Source organism: Ranitomeya imitator, chromosome 6 (genome assembly GCF_032444005.1).
Source record: "Ranitomeya imitator isolate aRanImi1 chromosome 6, aRanImi1.pri, whole genome shotgun sequence".
Taxonomy (NCBI): domain Eukaryota; kingdom Metazoa; phylum Chordata; class Amphibia; order Anura; family Dendrobatidae; genus Ranitomeya; species Ranitomeya imitator.
Window position 1 is genome coordinate 520,219,668 of NC_091287.1, and position 20,636 is coordinate 520,240,303.

Sequence of the window (20,636 nt, forward strand, 5' to 3'; positions counted from 1 at the left end):
TAAACTGTCCGGGATTAGGTAGAACTACTCTCTACCCTAAACACCACGCACGTGCCAACAGGTTACGACTGGCATCACAGCCAAGACCCATTCTTTTCCATAGAACAGGAATACCTAACAACCCATAACCAGGAGCGGCCGGTGCGGACCGCCAACCATCTGACCTGTACACATACGGCGATCCGATAAGTCTATGTGACCGAGCACACTGCGGGATATTGGGTATGAAGGTGTAATGGACAATGCGGACACATGGCTCCGGGCTGAGCGGTCCTTTGGATGAGGTCTGTACAGGTGGAAGGGATCAAAACAAAGACATTACCAGGTGGTACTTTCAACATAAAAGATGTGTTTATTAAATTGCATGGAAGATATTTTTTGCTATTGAGTCATGTCAATGTCGATGGTCTCGGATCCGCACAGCAGCCGTTAGTTGGCCTGATCTTGTAAAGCTTCAGCCATGAACAGCTTTCCTAAGTTCTGAGATGTGAATTCTTTAATATTCTGGATATACGTGTCAATTTGACCTGTGAACAGAAAATAAAAATGGTCAGACAGGAAAGTCCATGAATGCAAGGGGCAAAACCAGTAACAATTACACATTTCCAAAAACGCCCGGACTAGGCGCAGGGGAGCGAGCCGAGGCGCCCCGACTAGGCGCAGGGGATCGAGCCGAGGCGCCCCGACTAGGCGCAGGGGATCGAGCCGAGGCGCCCCGACTAGGCGCAGGGGATCGAGCCGAGGCGCCCCGACTAGGCGCAGGGGAGCGAGCAGAGGCGCCCCGACTAGGCGCAGGGGAGCGAGCCGAGGCGCCCCGACTAGGCGCAGGGGATCGAGCCGAGGCGCCCCGACTAGGCGCAGGGGAGCGAGCCGAGGCGCCCAGACTAGGCGCAGGGGAGCGAGCCGAGGCGCCCAGACTAGGCGCAGGGGAGCGAGCCGAGGCGCCCAGACTAGGCGCAGGGGAGCGAGCCGAGGCGCCCAGACTTGGCGCAGGGGAGCGAGCCGAGGCGCCCAGACTAGGCGCAGGGGAGCGAGCCGAGGCGCCCAGACTAGGCGCAGGGGAGCGAGCCGAGGCGCCCAGACTAGGCGCAGGGGAGCGAGCCGAGGCGCCCAGACTAGGCGCAGGGGAGCGAGCCGAGGCGCCCAGACTAGGCGCGCAGGGGAGCGAGCCGAGGCGCCCAGACTAGGCGCAGGGGAGCGAGCCGAGGCGCCCAGACTAGGCGCAGGGGAGCGAGCCGAGGCGCCCAGACTTGGCGCAGGGGAGCGAGCCGAGGCGCCCAGACTAGGCGCAGGGGAGCGAGCCGAGGCGCCCAGACTAGGCGCAGGGGAGCGAGCCGAGGCGCCCAGACTAGGCGCGCATGGGAGCGAGCCGAGGCGCCCAGACTAGGCGCGCAGGGGAGCGAGCCGAGGCCCCCAGACTAGGCGCGCAGGGGAGCGAGCCGAGGCGCCCAGACTAGGCGCGCAGGGGAGCGAGCCGAGGCGCCAGACTAGGCGCGCAGGGGAGCAAGCCGAGGCGCCCAGACTAGGCGCAGGGGTCTTCTGGACCATATGCAGGAGCTCAGCCTCAGGTGCTGGAAACACAAGGTGCAGCACAGGGTCTTCTGGACTATTTTTGTAACAGCAAAAGGCATTAATCAAGCTACCAGTGCTGATCCATCATGCAAAGTACTCATCTGTGCACCTTGGATGTTTTTATTTGTGGCCGGATACCTGCTCAATATAGCAGCAATGTTTTCTGTCGTCCGTTTGCAGGTGCTTCAGGTGCCTTAACCTGACCGGGTTTAATAGAACTAATACAAATGCACAGACCAAATCTGAGTTTACCTCTCTCCTGTAAATTTGGGAGCATCTTAGCACATCATCCTGGAACAAATAAAAACACAGAAACCCCTGGCAAGCTGTACAGCGCACATATAAAGCTGCTTTTTCCTTGCAGCCATTCATACGTTCACGATCAGCAGATGCTTCGGAACTGAACAATGCACATTTCTAATTTCCTAAGTGATCCAGACCCGGTAACGGTGGCCGACGGCCTCTGACATCATATCTTCTCACACACGTGAAGTCGGGACTATGAGCTCCGTTTTCTCGCTTATGGGCACAGTTGCTAGCAATTACCAGCCATTTGTATATATACATTTGGGATGATGTCACGAGGAGAATACTTCTTGAATAGGAGTCTTTGTATTTTTCTCCTACGGGTTCCGAAACTTGTCATTTTAGCAGGAAAGCAAATTAGGTTCCAATTTCTAACCTGCAGAATATGAGATGTTGCCTTGTCCGGATTTATGAAGAATTACTAGGTGTCTGGAACGTCTTGAGTTCACATGGGATAGAAAATTATTAATATGTTCGGGGCACGAGTCAGACCGTGGGAGGAATGGCAGATACTTGGGAGGGAAAGCCGAATCCTCGTAGACAACCTGCACCCACACAGTGGTGATACCATATGGAGGCCAAACTGATATCCACAGGAACGGAGCCGACCAACTCACCAGGGGAATGAAAGCCTCATGAGGTGTTCTCCTGGCAAATGTCTGGCTTCATCCTTAAATATAGGGACTTAAAGGGAACCCGTCAGCGGGATTGTGCTCAGTAACCTACAGACAGTGTCAGGTCGGCGCCGTTATACTGATCACAATGATACCTGCTGATGAAATCAGTCTTGTGGTTGTTGTGTAATCTTTATTTTCAGTTTTGAGTTAATGATATGCCCGTGCTCCGGTGCGGCCTGTGGGGGTCTTCATGTGGTCCTCCGATTAGGTATTCATCAGTATGGCTTCTGACAGATCACTGACCTGCCCCCTATGTTACATAATGAATATATTATATAAAAAAATCTCCTTCTGCAGGCAGGCGCCGGCACCCAAGCCACATATGTAATGCACAGTTAATTATTTTTGTTTATTGTTTTTAATGGTAAATATTAATTCCTTAAAAAAAAAAATCAGTCTGAAAATGGCGCCTGCGCAGTTGCAGTTATCAGGGATCCCATTGCATCGGCGCCGTTTTGCTAGAGGAAAAAAAAAATCCTCCAAGATGGCACCGCCGGCATCTGCACGCCATCTTGGGAGGAAATTTTGCTTTTCTCTAGCAAGATGGCACCGCTGGCGCCTGTGCAGTAGCAGGTATCGGATCGCCAATAGCTGCTACAGCCAGCGCCATTTTTAGACTATATATCTATAAAATATTCAGTATGTAAACCAGGGGGCAGTGAGGGATCAGTGATCTGTCAGAAGCCATACTGATGAATACCTAATCAGAGCACCACATGAAGACCCCCACAGGCCGCCCCGGAGGACCGGCATATCATTAACTCAAAACTGAAAATAAAGATTACACAACAACCACAAGACGGATTTCATCACCAGGTATCATTGTAATCAGTATAACGGCGCTAACCTGGCACTGTCTGTAGGTTACTGTGCACCATCCTGCTGAGTTTCCCTTTAACCCTCGAAAAGGCTGCATCCACATGTAATGATGTTCATATAGCTGCGAGATGGCAATACCAAGCACCCAGTACCAATGTGCCAAAAACAAAATACATTGAGCAGACTTATTGGATTTCAGCAAGAAGTCCACAGGAACTTGGGGTGTATGAAGCACAATATCTAAGGGGTATGTGTAGAGAAAATTAACTTTGTTCGCTAAAGTCGGCTATATTCATGAAGAAGCGAAGGCCAAAAGTAGTGCAACATACTGTGTTCTGACATATTCATAAGCTTTTTACAAAGATTGCCATCACTCACTTGCCTCATCGGGCTCAAGTTTTTAATGAGTATATCAGTATGTTTTGGGGGTGTGGAATGTAGGCCAAAGTGGCCAGGGGGAGAGAAGGAGGCAGAAAGGCAAGAAAGGCAGGCCAGAGCGGAGAAGGGGGCAGAAAGGCAGGCCAGAGCGGAGAAGGGGGCAGAAAGGCAGGCCAGAGGGGAGAAGGGGCAGAAAGGCAGGCCAGAGGGGAGAAGAGGGCAGAAAGGCAGGCCAGAGCGGAGAAGGGGGCAGAAAGGCAGGCCAGAGGGGAGAAGAGGGCAGAAAGGCAGGCCAGAGGGGAGAAGAGGGCAGAAAGGCAGGCCAGAGGGGAGAAGGGGGCAGAAAGGCAGGCCAGAGCGGAGAAGGGGGCAGAAAGGCAGGCCAGAGGGGAGAAGAGGGCAGAAAGGCAGGCCAGAGGGGAGAAGGGGCAGAAAGGCAGGCCAGAGGGGAGAAGAGGGCAGAAAGGCAGGCCAGAGGGGAGAAGGGGCAGAAAGGCAGGCCAGAGGGGAGAAGAGGGCAGAAAGGCAGGCCAAAGCGGAGAAGGGGGCAGAAAGGCAGGCCAGAGGGGAGAAGGGGCAGAAAGGCAGGCCAGAGGGGAGAAGAGGGCAGAAAGGCAGGCCAGAGCGGAGAAGGGGCAGAAAGGCAGGCCAGAGCGGAGAAGGGGGCAGAAAGGCAGGCCAGAGCGGAGAAGGGGGCAGAAAGGCAGGCCAGAGCGGAGAAGAGGGCAGAAAGGCAGGCCAGAGGGGAGAAGGGGGCAGAAAGGCAGGCCAGAGCGGAGAAGGGGGCAGAAAGGCAGGCCAGAGGGGAGAAGAGGGCAGAAAGGCAGGCCAGAGCGGAGAAGGGGGCAGAAAGGCAGGCCAGAGGGGAGAAAGGGCAGAAAGGCAGGCCAGAGGGGAGAAGAGGGCAGAAAGGCAGGCCAGAGCGGAGAAGGGGGCAGAAAGGCAGGCCAGAGCGGAGAAGGGGGCAGAAAGGCAGGCCAGAGGGGAGAAGAGGGCAGAAAGGCAGGCCAGAGCGGAAAAGGGTGCAGAAAGGCAGGCCAGAGCGGAGAAGGGGGCAGAAAGGCAGGCCAGAGCAGAGAAGGGGGCAGAAAGGCAGGCCAGAGCGGAGAAGGGGGCAGAAAGGCAGGCCAGAGCGGAGAAGGGGGCAGAAAGGCAGGCCAGAGCGGAGAAGGGGCAGAAAGGCAGGCCAGAGGGGAGAAGAGGGCAGAAAGGCAGGCCAGAGCGGAGAAGGGGGCAGAAAGGCAGGCCAGAGCGGAGAAGGGGGCAGAAAGGCAGGCCAGAGCGGAGGAGGGGGCAGAAAGGCAGGCCAGAGCGGAGGAGGGGGCAGAAAGGCAGGCCAGAGGGGAGAAGGGGGCAGAAAGGCAGGCCAGAGCGGAGAAGGGGGCAGAAAGGCAGGCCAGAGCGGAGAAGGGGACAGAAAGGCAGGCCAGAGCGGAGGAGGGGGCAGAAAGGCAGGCCAGAGCGGAGAAGGGGGCAGAAAGGCAGGCCAGAGTGGAGAAGGGGGCAGAAAGGCAGGCCAGAGGGGAGGAGGGGGCAGAAAGACAGGCCAGAGGGGAGGAGGGGGCAGAAAGGCAGGCCAGAGGGGAGGAGGGGGCAGAAAGACAGGCCAGAGTGGCCAGAGCGGAGAAGGGGGCAGAAAGGCAGGCCAGAGTGGAGAAGGGGGCAGAAAGGCAGGCCATAGCGGAGAAGGGGGCAGAAAGGCAGGTCAGAGCAGAGAAGGGGGCAGAAAGGCAGGCCACAGGGGAGAAGGGGGCAAAAAGGCAGGCCAGAGCGGAGAAAAGGGGGCAGAAAGGCAGGCCAGAGCGGAGAAGGGGGTAGAAAGACAGGCCAGGGGGGAGAAGGGGGCAGAAAGGCAGGCCAGAGCGGAGAAGGGGGCAGAAAGACAGGCCAGAGGGGAGAAGGGGGCAGAAAGGCAGGCCAGGGTGAGACAAGAGGCGAGACAAGGGTGCTGGGAGGAGGGGCGAGACAGAAGGGTGGGAGGACAGGTCAGTGCAGCCGTGGGGGAGATAGGCCAGCTACATAGTGTGCACTGTAGCAACGATTCGGAAGCAGGCACTGTAGTCACCGCTGCAGGGGAAGCCATACAACTATGTGTAGCCACAAGACTAAATGAAAAGTGAATGTAAAATAAACAAATTCTACTTGGTTAACGGTGATGCCCGGGGGGGTCCGGCTGCCAGATCCTGAAGGTATCTGAAGGCAGAATCTGACAAAGTGATGTGTGCGGGCCATATTACTATCCATGCTCACAGTCACACGCTACTGTATGATGGAAACCTATAATCTATGCTTTGGAAGGCTGCCCGGTCCCTCCCTGCCCCCGCGGGTCTCTCCTTGACCGCACAATGTATTACAAGCCGTCACTTATCCTCATCTGTGTATGGTAGGTGGGCCGCGCTGGCACGATATGTGCTTTACCAGTGTCTAGAATGTAAATACACTATGTAATTACAGCACAATAATTGATTTCACTCACAATGTATCCCAGGGTCTCAGAGGTGCATGAAAAGCACCAAAAGCATAATTGAGATTTTTTTATTCCTGTCTCCTTCCCTTATAAACACGCTGCTAAGAAATCCTCCATAGCTGCAGTTTTATTTATTGTAAGCAGAATAATAAATGGTCTTTATTTACCCATGAAAAAAAAGGAAAAAAAAAAAGCTTCCGAGTCCATCCAAGTAGAAAATGAATCCTGGGCCGCGCAGAGCGCCGTGTGCAAGCCATTTCATTCATGTATCAGCAATGTCCCTCTTATTCAGCCATAAGGAGGAAACTATTGGATCTAATAAATGGATTTTCTCGCCGACTTCATCCCGTATATAGGAAACTCTGCACCCAGCCGGCCAAGCAGAAAATAGTTTCCTCCGAAGGGGTTAATGCATTAAAAATCATTTTCATGGTGCAGACGAGTGATTCTGCATAGTTTCCTCAACCATTACGTGTAATTAGGCTGCAATTACAGAGGGGTGGGAGACCCTCAACCTTGTCAAGGCCACGAAGAAGCGAAGGAGGTGGGTCGGCCTCTGCCAGACGGAGAAGTGAGCAGGATACGTGTGCAGAGGCATTACCACGAACGTGCTGGGATAAGGTGTTATCTGAGCATGCTCGGGTGCTAACTGAGGGTCTTCAAAGTGCTCGAACACTCATTCGACCGTTGCAAGATATGCGGGGATTGTCCCAACAATTTTTCGAGCACCCTGAAGACACTTATCACCTGAGCATGCTCAGATAACACCTTATCCCAGCACATTCGCTCAGCGCCAGGAACTATGTGACTGGGATGAGCTAGACACAGGCATGGCTCTGGAGGAGGCCACACGGCACCACAGAGACCCATACCACGGGCATTAATGACTAGCTAGAATATTTAGTAGCCCTAAATAAGCAACATCTCCCTAAATATCAGTACAGCAGTAGGTACAGCCGGAGCAGACTTTACCTCCACATTTTCAGTGGCGTCTAACACTGCTCCATCAAGATACATTGCAAATCTGTCTTTATAGTGGTCAAAGCTCCAACCTCCTGCACAGATGTGTCCTGCAGGTGCCACTAAGGGGAGCGCGCTGCACGCAGATTACATGCGGACCTCCATAAGAATACATGCTGCAGAGAGCTCCCTCTAGTGGCGGCTGGAAAAAGCCAGAGTTTTAAAAATGGAAAAGGATGTGTCCGGCACCATCCACCCCTGCTTTGGAACGGAGAGGTGTGGATGATGATTTAACCCCCATACACATGATGAGAAGCATACCTGCTTGGTAGGTATCGTGCACGTGCCCGTTATCTGCGGTCCGTATGTGCATCTCGGCGGGTATGTAGGGTCATAGGTTCCTTACCACCACCACCACTACGTGGGGCAGATTACACATTTAGAAGGAATCTGTCAAGTAGCGATGGAGACCCCGATTCCAGCACCGGGTCACTCGCTGAGGATCTTGCATTATCGTTTAATATAAACGCATGCATGACTGAATGCTGACACATGTCATTGACCAACCATTACCTGCAATGAGAAGAGAGTCCATCCTGGGCGGAGGAACGGACGGCTTAAACAGCTTGCTAACGTCTTCTTCCGGCAGCGCTGGCTCTCCACGACTCTGCCGAGAAATGTTTTCCTGCTGCCGCCTCTGGACGTACTGAAAGAAAAGAAAGAAACGTTACCGACACATGATCATATACCTCGTCATGTGAGGGCCGGGATGTCCTGCTGAGACATCACTGTGCCGGGGGCATCCTCTCCAGGATTACCATCCTGCATTAATGGAGGTCAGCAAGATCAACCTAGTTCTTCTAAAAACATAAATATTAGCCGATGTCAACATAAAACATACAAATGTATGATGCAGCCGTGTCACATGTGTCCAACCTGGGCAGATCCGTCACTGCTGCCCTACATAAGTGCGGATATCCAGGGTGAGCCTGCTAGCTCAATGGTCGCAATCACCGCCAGAGGTGTCAACTATGGGATCTCTGGTGATCAGCTCTTCCTTGGAGCCTTACAGCTGATCACCAGAGGTCTGAGTTGCAGGATTTCCTGGTATTGGCTCATATGGCTTATCATCAGAGATCTGAGTTGCAGGATGCCCAGTCATTGGCTGATGGCTTTACTATGGGATCTCTAGTGATCATCCCTTCCTAGGAGCCTTACAGCAGATCACCAGATATCGGAGTTGCAGGACGCCCAGTCATTGGCTGATGGCTTTACTATGGGATCTCTAGTGATCATCCCTTCCTAGGAGCCTTACAGCAGATCACCAGATATCGGAGTTGTAGGACGCCCAGTCATTGGCTGATGGCTTTACTATTTGATCTCTAGTGATCATCCCTTCCTAGGAGTCTTACAGCAGATCACCAGATATCGGAGTTCCAGGACGCCCAGTCATTGGCTGATGGCTTTACTATGGGATCTCTAGTGATCATCCCTTCCTAGGAGTCTTACAGCAGATCACCAGATATCGGAGTTGCAGGACGCCCAGTCATTGGCTGATGGCTTTACTATTTGATCTCTAGTGATCATCCCTTCCTAGGAGCCTTACAGCAAATCACCAGATATCGGAGTTGCAGGACGCCCAGTCATTGGCTGATGGTTTTACTATGGGATCTCTAGTGATCATCCCTTCCTGGGAGCCTTTTTTGATTGGCACTTCCTGATGGCCGTGCAGTAGAACACGAGTGGTCTGAGCTGTGGGATCTCTGGCGTTTGTCTCTTCCTGATGACGTTACGGTAGTGATTGAGCTATGAAACGCCCTGTGACCGACTCATCCTGATGAGCAGCTTCTTTGGAGTGTTTTTCCAGTACATCAATGACCTAAAACACGAGTAAAATCAGCAAAGGTTCAACCCCCAGCACCACCACTGGGGTGCGCTGGTCCCACGGAGGATTTCAGACGCTTCAGTGACAGCCCCTCTTTCTGTAGACTATTATTATTATTATTATTTATTTATTTATTTATATAGCACCATTGATTCCATGGTGCTGTACATGAGAAGGGGTTAAAATACAAGTTACAAATATCACATACAGTAAACAAACTAACAATGACGGACTGATACAGAGGGGCGAGGACCCTGCCCTTGTGGGCTTACATTCTACAGGATGGTGAGGAAGGAGACAGTAGGTTGAGGGTTGCAGGAGCTCCGGTGTTGGTGAGGCGGTAGCTCCGGTGTTGGTGAGGCGGTAGCTCTGGTGTTGGTGAGGCGGTAGCTTCGTTGGTGAGGCAGCAGCGGTGTCAGTGCAGGCTGTAGGATTTCCTGAAGAGATGAGTTTTCAGGTTCCGTCTGAAGGATCCGACTGTGGTTGATAGTCGGACGTGTTGGGGCAGAGAGTTCGGCGACATTACACCGATGGTCCAGCCGCCTAAGTCGGTGAGGTCTTTGCATGGATAACTCAAGTGGAAAATAAAAAAAAAAATAAAAAAAAGGCCTTCTGTTTTGTATGCCGGTCCTGAAATAAAAAGCTGGGCACAAGACCAAATGGAAAGCAAAATCGACCACTGCCAGAAGACCACCTTCCGCTAACAGAAGACCCCTCATCTAATTCAGCAGGAAATTGATGTAAGGGACACAAGGAGTGGAGATCAACCGCTACGGGAGCAGAGCGGCAAAAATCAGACGCAGACAACAGTTGCGCCATTTCACGAAGACAGGAGCGCCACGTCAGCAACAGCGCGATGGTCTTGTAAACCGGCTGCCGTATCTCGCTCTCTGTATAGATCTCTCTCTATAGCTCTATATCCATCTATACACACAAAAAAGGATTACGGTAATAGATATTTTTTTTCTTCAAAATAAAATCATTAAAAAAAAAATACAAACTTCCATCCTGTCTCGTCGTCGGGAAGTTCGAGGTAATAAAAGTGCCTGCATTAGATCTTCCAGCGGTAAAACAGGTTCTTCACCTCTCACAAAATTAAGTTTGATCTTTTAATTACCGTCAATAATGATTTAAATGTACTTTCCTCGGCTGCTCCTGGAGGGACTGTGCTCCTAGAAAACTCTGCTTATTATTTGCACGCTCGCCGCTGGATGAGAGCGGCATTATTGCAGGAAATGCCGGAAACCGAACATAGCCGTGACAGGCACTAGCCCTGGGAAATTGGTCGCGTGACGAGCTGTGGGACTCCGCACCTGGGCTACGACGTGCGGGGTATTAATGCTTACTCTCAATAATCTATACATTACGTGTCACAGGAGGAAGAATAACACCGTATAGGATTTCTCATCCCATTATATGGATGTGATTCAGTGCTGGAGATTTCACACGGGGACACAATCACATTGCTGCAGGGGTTTGTGTGTGTTTTTCCCCTCTGGTTATTGATGTACAATAAGTCTTCACACCTTTATTGGCACATACATCAAGTCTACTATAGCGTTGTCCCTTACTTTTCAGGATTCCTGACTGATGACCGCCTATTCTTGTCTCATCTGTGACTGGAGTTTATCACAATTTCTGTGTTTTTCTTTGACCACCCACTTTGAGGATTGATCACAACGGGATTGAACTACAAAGAATCCTGGCCAAAAATCCATAATTTCGATGTTTTGTTCAGCAAACCCCTTATTTTTACCTTGTGACATGGTCTCCATCATGCTGGAAAGAAGCATCGTCACCACCAAGTTGCACCTGGATCGTTGTGAGAAGTTGCTCTAAGACAGTGTTCCCCAACTCCAGTCCTCAAGACCCCACAACAGGTCATGTTTTCAAGATTTCCTTAGTATTGCATAGGCGATGGAATTAATGCTTGAGCGGGTGATGAAATTATCACCTGTGCAATACTATGGAAATCCTGAAAACATGACCTGTTGTGGGGTCTTGAGGACTGGAGTTGAGAAACGCTGCTCTAAGCGAATGTTTAGATCTCATTCTTTATTCATGGCTATGTTGTTAGTCATTATCGTGAGCGAGCCCCCTGAACGGGGATGAGAAGACCCCCACACATTAATGGTCTCAGGAGGCTATACTGTTGGCAGGACTCATGGTAGGCCTCACCATTTCTTCTCCATACAATCATTCTTCCATATGTCCCAAACAGTGTGAAGGGGCTTCATCACATAAAATCAGTTCACCCCCTTCCTTGGCAGTCCAAACCCTGTACTTCTTGCAGATGGTCAGTCTGTTCTGGAGTTTTTTTCTTGGAGAGAAGTAACTTCTTTGCTGTCCTTCTTGACTCCTCCAAAATCTGTACCTATCCCGAGTCCTGTGTCCTGCTAACCGTAAAGGTTCCTGAGACCAATCATATGTGGGGGCTATTAATCCATGGAGAGGGATCACTCACAAGGAATAAAGAATGGGATCTAGACCTTCTCCAAGAGCAACTTCTCCCAACCATCCGGAAGCAATTGGGAGATGACCAATTCTTTTACAGCATCAGAGAGATCGGGTCATGAGGCACAAGTGATATCTTAGTGGCTTAGTGAACAAAAAAAAATATTTTTTGGCCATGAAACTCCCCAGATCTTAATGCTATTGAGAACCTGTGATCAATCCTCAAAAATCGGTGAACAAAAACACAGAAATTGTGATAAACTCCAAGCACCGAGGAGACAAGAATTGGCCGTCATCGGTCAGGATTTGGCCCCGAAGCTGGTAACCATAAGTCAGGGAGAAGGACAGAAGATGGAGAAATAAAGGTAAACTCTGTAAATATTCAGTCTTCACATAAACTTGATGTAATGGTCAATAAAAGCTTAAAAAACAACTTATGAAGTGATGATAACTGTAACCAGAGAAACATCCGACTGAAAGATCTGAAGACACTGAAGGAGCAAAACTTTGGGAAAACCAAAACGTGTCTGAGAACTTGTGGCCATGACTGTATGGTTCCTTGTCCTTTCATGAAGCCAACTGTATAAATTAGATATTTCCCAGGGTACTTAGAAATTATGGGAACAACATCCAGTCCGGGTGCTGAAAAAATTCAATAGCTTTATTCTGCCATAATGCAACGTTTCGACCCAAAAAAGGTCTTTTTCAAGCATGCTTGACGAAGACCGTTTTTGGGTCGAAACGTTGCATTATGGCAGAATAAAGCTGTTGAATTTTTTCATCACCCGGACTGGATGCTGTTCCCATTATTTCTAAGATTGTTCATTTCCAATTGGGTCGTTGGACTGGAGCGTGCATCCCACCATTGATGTGCTGTCGGCTGCCTTTTTTAACATTTCCCAGGGTACTGTCTCCGTCTCTATTGGGCCAGCAGATTTATAAGTGGATGTTATGGTGAGATCATACAGCGTGAGGGAAACATTGCCGGCCGCGACTGCCAAAGATCGCCCGATTCTGCAACACGTGGCCATCGAGAATTGCAGGAGAAGGAGTCTCGGCCAACTATCTACTCCCTGATCTCAACATAAGCCCCCCAATAAATAGATGTCGGCCAACAGATCATACACTGGACATCTACCAGACTGCTAATGTGTTCTCTATGAGAGTGCCGATGCCAAACTCTTGTAAAATAAATGGATCGGCCAATAAAATTTAACAGGGGAGAGTCAGGAGCTCCGTGGAGTCACAGACAATCTCAACCTTGAAGCGCCCACTAATCAATGTCTTTCTATAAGCCCTATAGGGGCCATTAATATAAACTATGGAGGCTTTGGCGTTCAGCAATCAGCACTATGGAGGACATTACTTTTAGAAATGACAAATCAGAACGCAGGAATAATCTTCCCCGGAACGAAAGAGAACATGGCAGATTGGTGTCAGATATTAGGCACGTGGTAATAAAGCAGACCTGGAGCAATTAGGGATGGAGCCGGCATGGAAGGAACGTTCTCCTCTGGATTCATACGATAAAACTCTAGCCTTCTGAGTGATATTGTGCGAGAGATAACGTTGTAAACATATTTAATGACCGCCGTTCCGCTCGTCTCCTAAGTGCCTTTAAAAGAGGTGGTTGTTTTCCAGAATCAAAATCCTAAAAAATACTTGTAGTTCTGGCAGGATCGCTTCATTATTGTACATAGGAGACGAGAGGAACAGCAGACCAGAAGGGGCGAGGAGTCCAGGATGAGGAGTAACTCTCCTAATCAGCAAAAGTAGAACTTCCAAAGAAAGGTCCCAATAGCGGCATTAATCCCGGTGATCGTGTGATTGCTGGATGATAATCGGCTAATCAAAAGAGCTGCGGATGCTATCAGGGGAGAGGCCGTTCTCAGAGTTCCCCATCCAGCAGCCACAAATTACAGACACGGCCAATGGATCAGATCCTGTGAAATATTTTGCAAAAAACTTCTGCCAGATTCCCTTTAGAGTATGAAATCTGAGAGCAGCATCATGTAGGTACTGAGACCCTGATTCCAGCGATGTGTCACTTACTAGGCTGCCAGGTGAAGTTTTTATAGAATTGCTGTTTTCTCTGCCGTAGATGTAGCAGAGCTCAAATGCTGAGCTGTGTATAACCCCGCCTACACCCCTGATTGGCTGCTTCCTTTATACACAGTCAGCAAGCTGCCAATCAGTGGTGTGGGTGGGGTTACACAGATCAGCTGGACTGCCTGGCACGGGACACTTGGTCCTGCAGTGATAATCTCCTGCTGATAAAATACTGTATTAAAACTATAGCAAGCTGCTGAACAAGCGACATTGCTGGTATCAGGTTCTTAGCCTCTATAATAGGCTTCTCTCAGCTAACAAAGCAAGGAACATGGTGAGATGACTGGCCACTTTTTATTTTATTTTTTACTGGCATGTCTACGAGTCCTTGTCTTATGTGGAAGAATTTGTCATTTTTGTGGATATTTTATGGTTCATTTTAAATATTTATACACACATAGGATTATTATAAGCGAATAATATGACTAATTTTGGTTGGCAATTTAGTTTTTCTTCATTCATGGTTCACGCCAAATATCAGGAGATTGCCGGGTCGCATAGATCCTTGGTCGTTATTAGGTTGGAGACCTTTGTTGTGCAGCGATCACTAGCCCACGAGTTACATATTGCGGCGCTGGCACGTTCGGGGGAACCCACCTGGTGTTTCTGCTGCTGCTGCTTGCTGGCGTTCCTCAGGAACGTGTTGTACTTCAGAATATCCTGACTCATTTCATCCACTCGGTCCATAAGGAGCTGAAGACTCTTCTCCAGATGATTACTGTACAGTGAAAGAAGACAAGGACATTAGGATTCACAAGTGCTTGGTGGCCATTCACAAAGTAGGATACCTAGTGATTACCCGATCCTGTGCGATGGGGAGAAAGGCGGCCATATATATGTGATGGGCGTCACTGAACATAAGATAAGATACGCTAAAGTGCACCTTACTGCACAATGGAAGAGCAGGGAAGAGACACTCGACATGAAAACCTTCAAACATTTCACTTCCAGCCCATCAGACCCCAGCGCAGAAGCGAATATGAGCCACGGCGTCTAAAGAGACAACGATGACAAGAGCAAAACCAAGAACGGGACCGGGGAGAAAACCAGTGATATATTCTAGGATGTCATGAGGGGGCGTTCAATGCTACACAAGGCCGAGGGCTCATTGCTACATATTCATATTCTGCTTTATAGTCACATCAAATGTATGAGTGATACACAAGTAGTTGTAGTGTGGTTATCTGTCTCTTAAGACCTTCGTCCCAATGATCCCAAAAAAAAAAAAAAAAAAAAAAAATCAGTACACAGCGCCACTCTAATCCACAGGTCATTTCCAGCATTGCAGCTTAGCCTCAGCTCAAGTGGTTGTGGCATACCGTCCCCATGATGAGACCACAGGTACGTAGAGAGATATAGAATCTAAATATATAAAATAAATATATATATATATATATATATATATATATATATATATATATATATATATATATATATATATATATATATATATATATATATATATATATATATAAATATTTCCCGGATCCGTGCTTTCCTTGACCGCAACACTGCAAAAATGCTAGTGCATGCCCTTATCATCTCCCGCCTCGACTACTGCAACCTCCTACTCTCTGGACTCCCCTCTAGCACTCTGGCACCACTCCAATCCATCCTACACTCTGCTGCCCGACTAATCCACCTGTCCCCCCGCTATTCCCCAGCCTCTCCCCTGTGTCAAGCCCTTCACTGGCTTCCTATCGCCCAGAGACTCCAGTTCAAAACCCTCACACTGACATACAAAGCCATCCACAACCTGTCTCCTCCATACATCTGTGACATGGTCTCCCGGTACCTACCTACACGCGACCTCCGATCCTCCCAAGACCTCCTTCTCTACTCCCCTCTCATCTCTTCTTCCCATAACCGCATCCAAGACTTCTCCCGTGCTTCCCCCATACTCTGGAACTCTCTACCCCAACACATCAGACTTGCGCCTACCATAGAAACCTTCAAAAAGAACCTGAAGACTCATCTCTTCCGACAAGCCTACAGCCTGCAGTGATCCTCAACCTACTGAACCGCCACACAGCCAGCTCTACCCTCTCCTAGTGTATCCTCACCCACCCCCTGCAGACTGTGAGCCCTCGCGGGCAGGGTCCTCCCTCCTTATGTACTCGTGTGCCTTGTTATCTGCTCATGTTTAATGTATTTGTCTATATTTGCCCCTTATTCACATGTAAAGCGCCATGGAATAAATGGCGCTATAAAAATGTATGATAATAATAATAATATATATATATATATATATATATATAGATAGATAGATAGATAGATAGATAGATAGATAGATAGATAGATAGATAGATAGATAGGAGGAGAGAGATCGATATATATATTTTTTAGACTCCATCCTTTACATCAGCTGCGAAAGACCAACTCAGACCCCATTTCTTTGCCTAAAAGTAGGAGGTGAGCTGTGACTATTGTGACTGGTGGATCCTGTGTTATCTACTGTATATAGAGGTGTTATCAGTCATTGTACAGGAGGAGGAGGTGAGCTGTGACATCACCTATTGTGAATGGTGGATCCTGTGTTATCTACTGTATATAGAGGTGTTATCAGTCATTGTACAGGAGGAGGTGAGCTGTGATATCACCTAAAGAAACTATTAGGCTGGGTTCACACTTTGCGGTTTTTACTGCGGAACCGCCGCGATTTTAATGCTGCGGGTCCGCAGCAGTTTCCATAGCGTTTCCATTTACATGTAAACCCTATGGAAACCGCAAACCGCTGTGCACATGCTGCGGGAAAAACCGCGCAGAAACGCAGCGGTTTAAAACCCGCAGCATGTCACTTCTTTGTGCAGAATCGCTGCGATTCTGCACCCATAGGAATGCATTGAACCGCTTACTTCCCGCATGGGGCTGTGCCCACGTTGCGGGAAGTAAGCGGCTAATGTGCGGTTCCTACCCGGGGTGGAGGAGAGGAGACTCTCCTCCAGGCCCTGGGAACCATATTTGGGGTGAAAAAAAGAATAAAAATAAAAAATCATGTTATACTCACCCTCTGAAGTCTCAGCGCTGCACGCGGCCGTCCGGTTAGAGTTGCTGTGCGACCAGGACCTGCGGTGATGTCGCGGTCACATGACCGTGACGTCACGAAGGGTCCTTCTCGCATAGCATCTTTGGAACCGGACCGCCGGGTGCAGCGTCGAGGAGATCCGGACATAACCAATTTTAATTATTTTTAACATTACTATTGATGCTGCATATGCAGCATCAATAGTATAGGCGGAAACCGCGGAACAAACCGCGATAAATCTGCAGGGAGAACCGCAGCGGGTTTGCCCTGCAGATTTATCAAATCCGCTGCGGGAGAACCCGCAGAGGGACGCCGCAAAGTGTGAACATGGCCTATGGCTATGTGCACACGTAGGAAATGTGGTGCAGAATTTTCTGCACTAAATCTGCAGATTTGATGCAGTTCCTGTGCAGTTTCTGCGCAGTTTCTATGCGGTACAATGTAAATCAATGTGAAAAAAAAGCTGTGCACATGGTGCAGAAAAATCTGCTGCAGAAACGCTGCAGAACTGCACAAAAGAAGTGACGTGCACTTCTTTGAAATCTGCAGCGTTTCTGCGCAGATTTTTCTGCGCCATGTGCACAGCTTTTTTTTCACATTGATTTACATTGTACTGTAAATCACAGTGCAGTTCTGCAGCGTTTCTGCAGCAGAAAAATCTGCTGCAGTTCTGCACCAATTCTGCATTAAATCTGCATCGTGTGCACATACCCTTAGGGTAAAAACCTGACTCAAATAATAAGTCATATCCTTTAAAACCGCCATGATATTCACAGGCTGTCTCTCCAATAGCAGTGCAATACAAGAGTCAGGATTCAGCTGTCCCTTCAGCCACAGCCTGCCCAGCTTCATTGTGAACATCTGCACATTGCAGCCACTAGCAGTGTACAGTATTATAGAGGTGCAGTCGCCATCAGCTTCTTACAGCTAAGGCTAATGGCCCCCACAAAGAGAAGGCACTTTATAGCTTATAGCTTGTACTGTATTAGAAGTGCATTTCAATGCATCGAGTCTACAGACAATGCATGAGCTTCCCATGGCCATCAGCCTCCCATGGCCATCAGCCACGTGCTACACAACAATCCCAATATAGGACCGCATTCACACGTCCATTACATGGAGCTCAGCGCACAGCTGTGAGCGCCGGAGCTAAACACGTAATATACTGGGCGGACGCGGCTGCAAATATTGGAGCCAAGCAGATGCTTCAGGGAGCCAACACAGGAGCCGGTCCAAGCAGGTCTATATACTACATCCAGCAGTGGGACGAGGGGATTCAACGTCCAAAGGAGGGTCTGCCGGGACGTGCGCTAATATTTAATGATGTGCTGCAAATGGAAAAATGGATTTGTTATTAAGGGACTTTCCCTTATTGAGGATCTCTGTATGTGAACTGCGAGGTGTACAGGTCCAACAATAGGACGCATTATACAGAGAAAGAGCAAAAAAAATATATGCTCCTATTTCATCCAATTTCTTACCAAATTCACTTTTAGTTTTAGAGAGAGTGTGTAATATATACATATTTATGTCTATATACACACACCAACACCACATACATACGCGTGTGTGTAGCTACAGTATATGTGTGCATGTATGTATGTATGTGTGCATGTATGTATGTAATATAATTATATATATTAATTATATATAAATATATATTATAATATAAAATATAATCTAATTATATATAAATATATATATTATAATATATATTTGATGGCGAACTCAGTCGAGGGGTTCAAGAGAGGCCTGGATGTCTTCCTGGAGCAGAACAATATTGTATCATACAATTATTAGGTTCTGTAGAAGGACGTAGATCTGGGGATTTATTATGATGGAATATAGGCTGAACTGGATGGACAAATGTCTTTTTTCGGCCTTACTAAGTTACTATACACGTACATGTATATATATGTGTGTGTATGTATGTATATATATATATATATATATATATATATATATATATATATATATATATATATATATATATATATATATATATATATATATATATATATATATATACATACATACATACATACATACATACATACACACATCTGCAACTACCACGTGGTAGTTTTATGTATTGTATCTATTAAAGGTTAAGTTTTACCATGATTTATTTTGACATACTGCTAATTTCGGTGAATGTTTTTCTTCTGTCAGCATACATATTTTTTATTTTCGGTGAGTAGTGGCAAGAGGATTAGCCACATTGATATCTCGGTACAAACTGGTCCTACACAGATAGATATTTGCCGAACCCTGTGACCATCCAATTTGTATGGGGTACAAATGAGAACTGAGGATGTCAGCTGTACAGTCCATTTATTCTCAAGGTGACCAGAGGCAGTGACTTATGGTAATCCCCTTTTCTTACCGGGAACACATGTACACTCTGCTAGATTGAGCATGCATTTGTAAGGAGGGTGGAGGAGGACTAGCGCCGCGGTCAGTGGTATCCAACGGGTGTCGTCAGCCTTTGTGATGAACGTATCCTATAAACCAACAAAGGGGTCGGTAATACCCAAATATTAATCCATTTACACAATTACAGAGGAAGGGCGCAGCTCAGATGTTCCAGCATCATTTTAGCTAGACTACAAGCCTATTATATGGAGTCGGCCATGACTCTTCTCTCCCTTAATCCCCAGATGGCGGCACTAAGGTTTTGCCCACCATACTCTCCGCCTCTACCTGCCTCCAATGCGTTGACGTTCTGACACCCATATGTAAGATTTCTGAGGTAAGTCAGGCCCCTGGACCATATAGCCATGGCCACATGCCCATGTAACGACCACCATTTCTGGGCAGGCATACAAGGACATTTACTGACGCAAGGTACCATATATTTACTGCACATATTGTTATTGACCTTTTATTGCTTCATATCTATACGTTATATTGATTTTAGACTAAGGAATATTTTTTGATTATCAAATTGCAAATTGGGCAGAGGAGATCTGAAGGGAAGTCGTTGACAAAATGGCGGTGGCAGAGACGTGCCCCTCCGGTATGAGCACCCGCAGATCTGAGGTAAATCTGAATCCGGACATCCTGACTGAGGATCGGTGCCGATTAGTCTTACTGGCCATTTTCCTTTCCTCCGGAGTGCCATGTCTAACATTTACTTCACAGAGGAAGAGAAGTGACAAGGTACAAGCTGCGAGGCGAGGCCTGCGCGGAGGAGCCAGACATTCCCCTCATGTACCACAGCCATACATCACTTTATTATTTTTTATTTCTTTTTATGACACTAACTATGAAAGAAAATGAGCTGCCTGAGCGGATTTTATAAGAAACTGTGGGACTCGGGCCGGGGAACAGGGAGTTATTGTTAGGACTTTGTGGTAACGCGGTGTTTGCTTCCGTCGCCAGGGAAACCGAGGCCTGGAAACTGATAACTAAAACAGATGTGGTGCGAGACATGAAGTAACTGATAAGTACCGGCCAAGCGTACCGGCCCTTCTTTTTTCCATAGATCTCAATTGTGCGATACGCCCCCGGTGCTCCTATATAACGGAGCTTTGCCGATTGACACAACGATATTTTAATAAAAGGAAACACGAAAAAGGGCAAAAAAAAAAAAAAAGAATAAAAATGGTCTTTTAAAGTGACAGGACTACTCCCAAAGCAAGAAAAATAAATAGTGCCGCCATATATTGAACACCGAGGAGAAATTGAGATGCGTTCATACCATAGGACTGTAAAAATGAGGAAAAATACGGATATGGAATACGGATATGAATTATCATCCATGGACTGTTTAGCTTCTACAGCCTCAGAGTGCAAAGATGAATACGTTAATGCCCCCGTAAAGAGAATCAGTCAGCGAGGTGATCTCGATTCATCCAAAACAATCTTCAAAGCAGATTTATGACGCTCTAGAAAGTTCAAACTTAAATAAAGTCATTAATCATCGTAGAAGATTGATCAGGAGGAGAGAGATAAGAATGAACAGACCATACAGTCAGACCA

At 48.0% G+C, this 20,636-nt stretch overlaps 1 protein-coding gene across 1 annotated transcript in view; it reads right to left on the reverse strand.

Moving 5' to 3' along the window:
- Nucleotides 1-329: 329 nt before the first annotated feature.
- Nucleotides 330-20,636, reverse strand: part of EIF3H (eukaryotic translation initiation factor 3 subunit H) — a 153,187-nt gene continuing 132,880 nt past the window's right edge. Inside the window, exons 6-8 of the mRNA XM_069731802.1 lie at nucleotides 14,225-14,345; nucleotides 7,753-7,885; nucleotides 330-527 (exon numbers count right to left, since the gene is read on the reverse strand). Coding sequence (XP_069587903.1) covers nucleotides 430-527; nucleotides 7,753-7,885; nucleotides 14,225-14,345 — 352 coding nt within the window. The 3' untranslated portion in view covers nucleotides 330-429. The remainder of the gene's footprint in view (nucleotides 528-7,752; nucleotides 7,886-14,224; nucleotides 14,346-20,636) is intronic.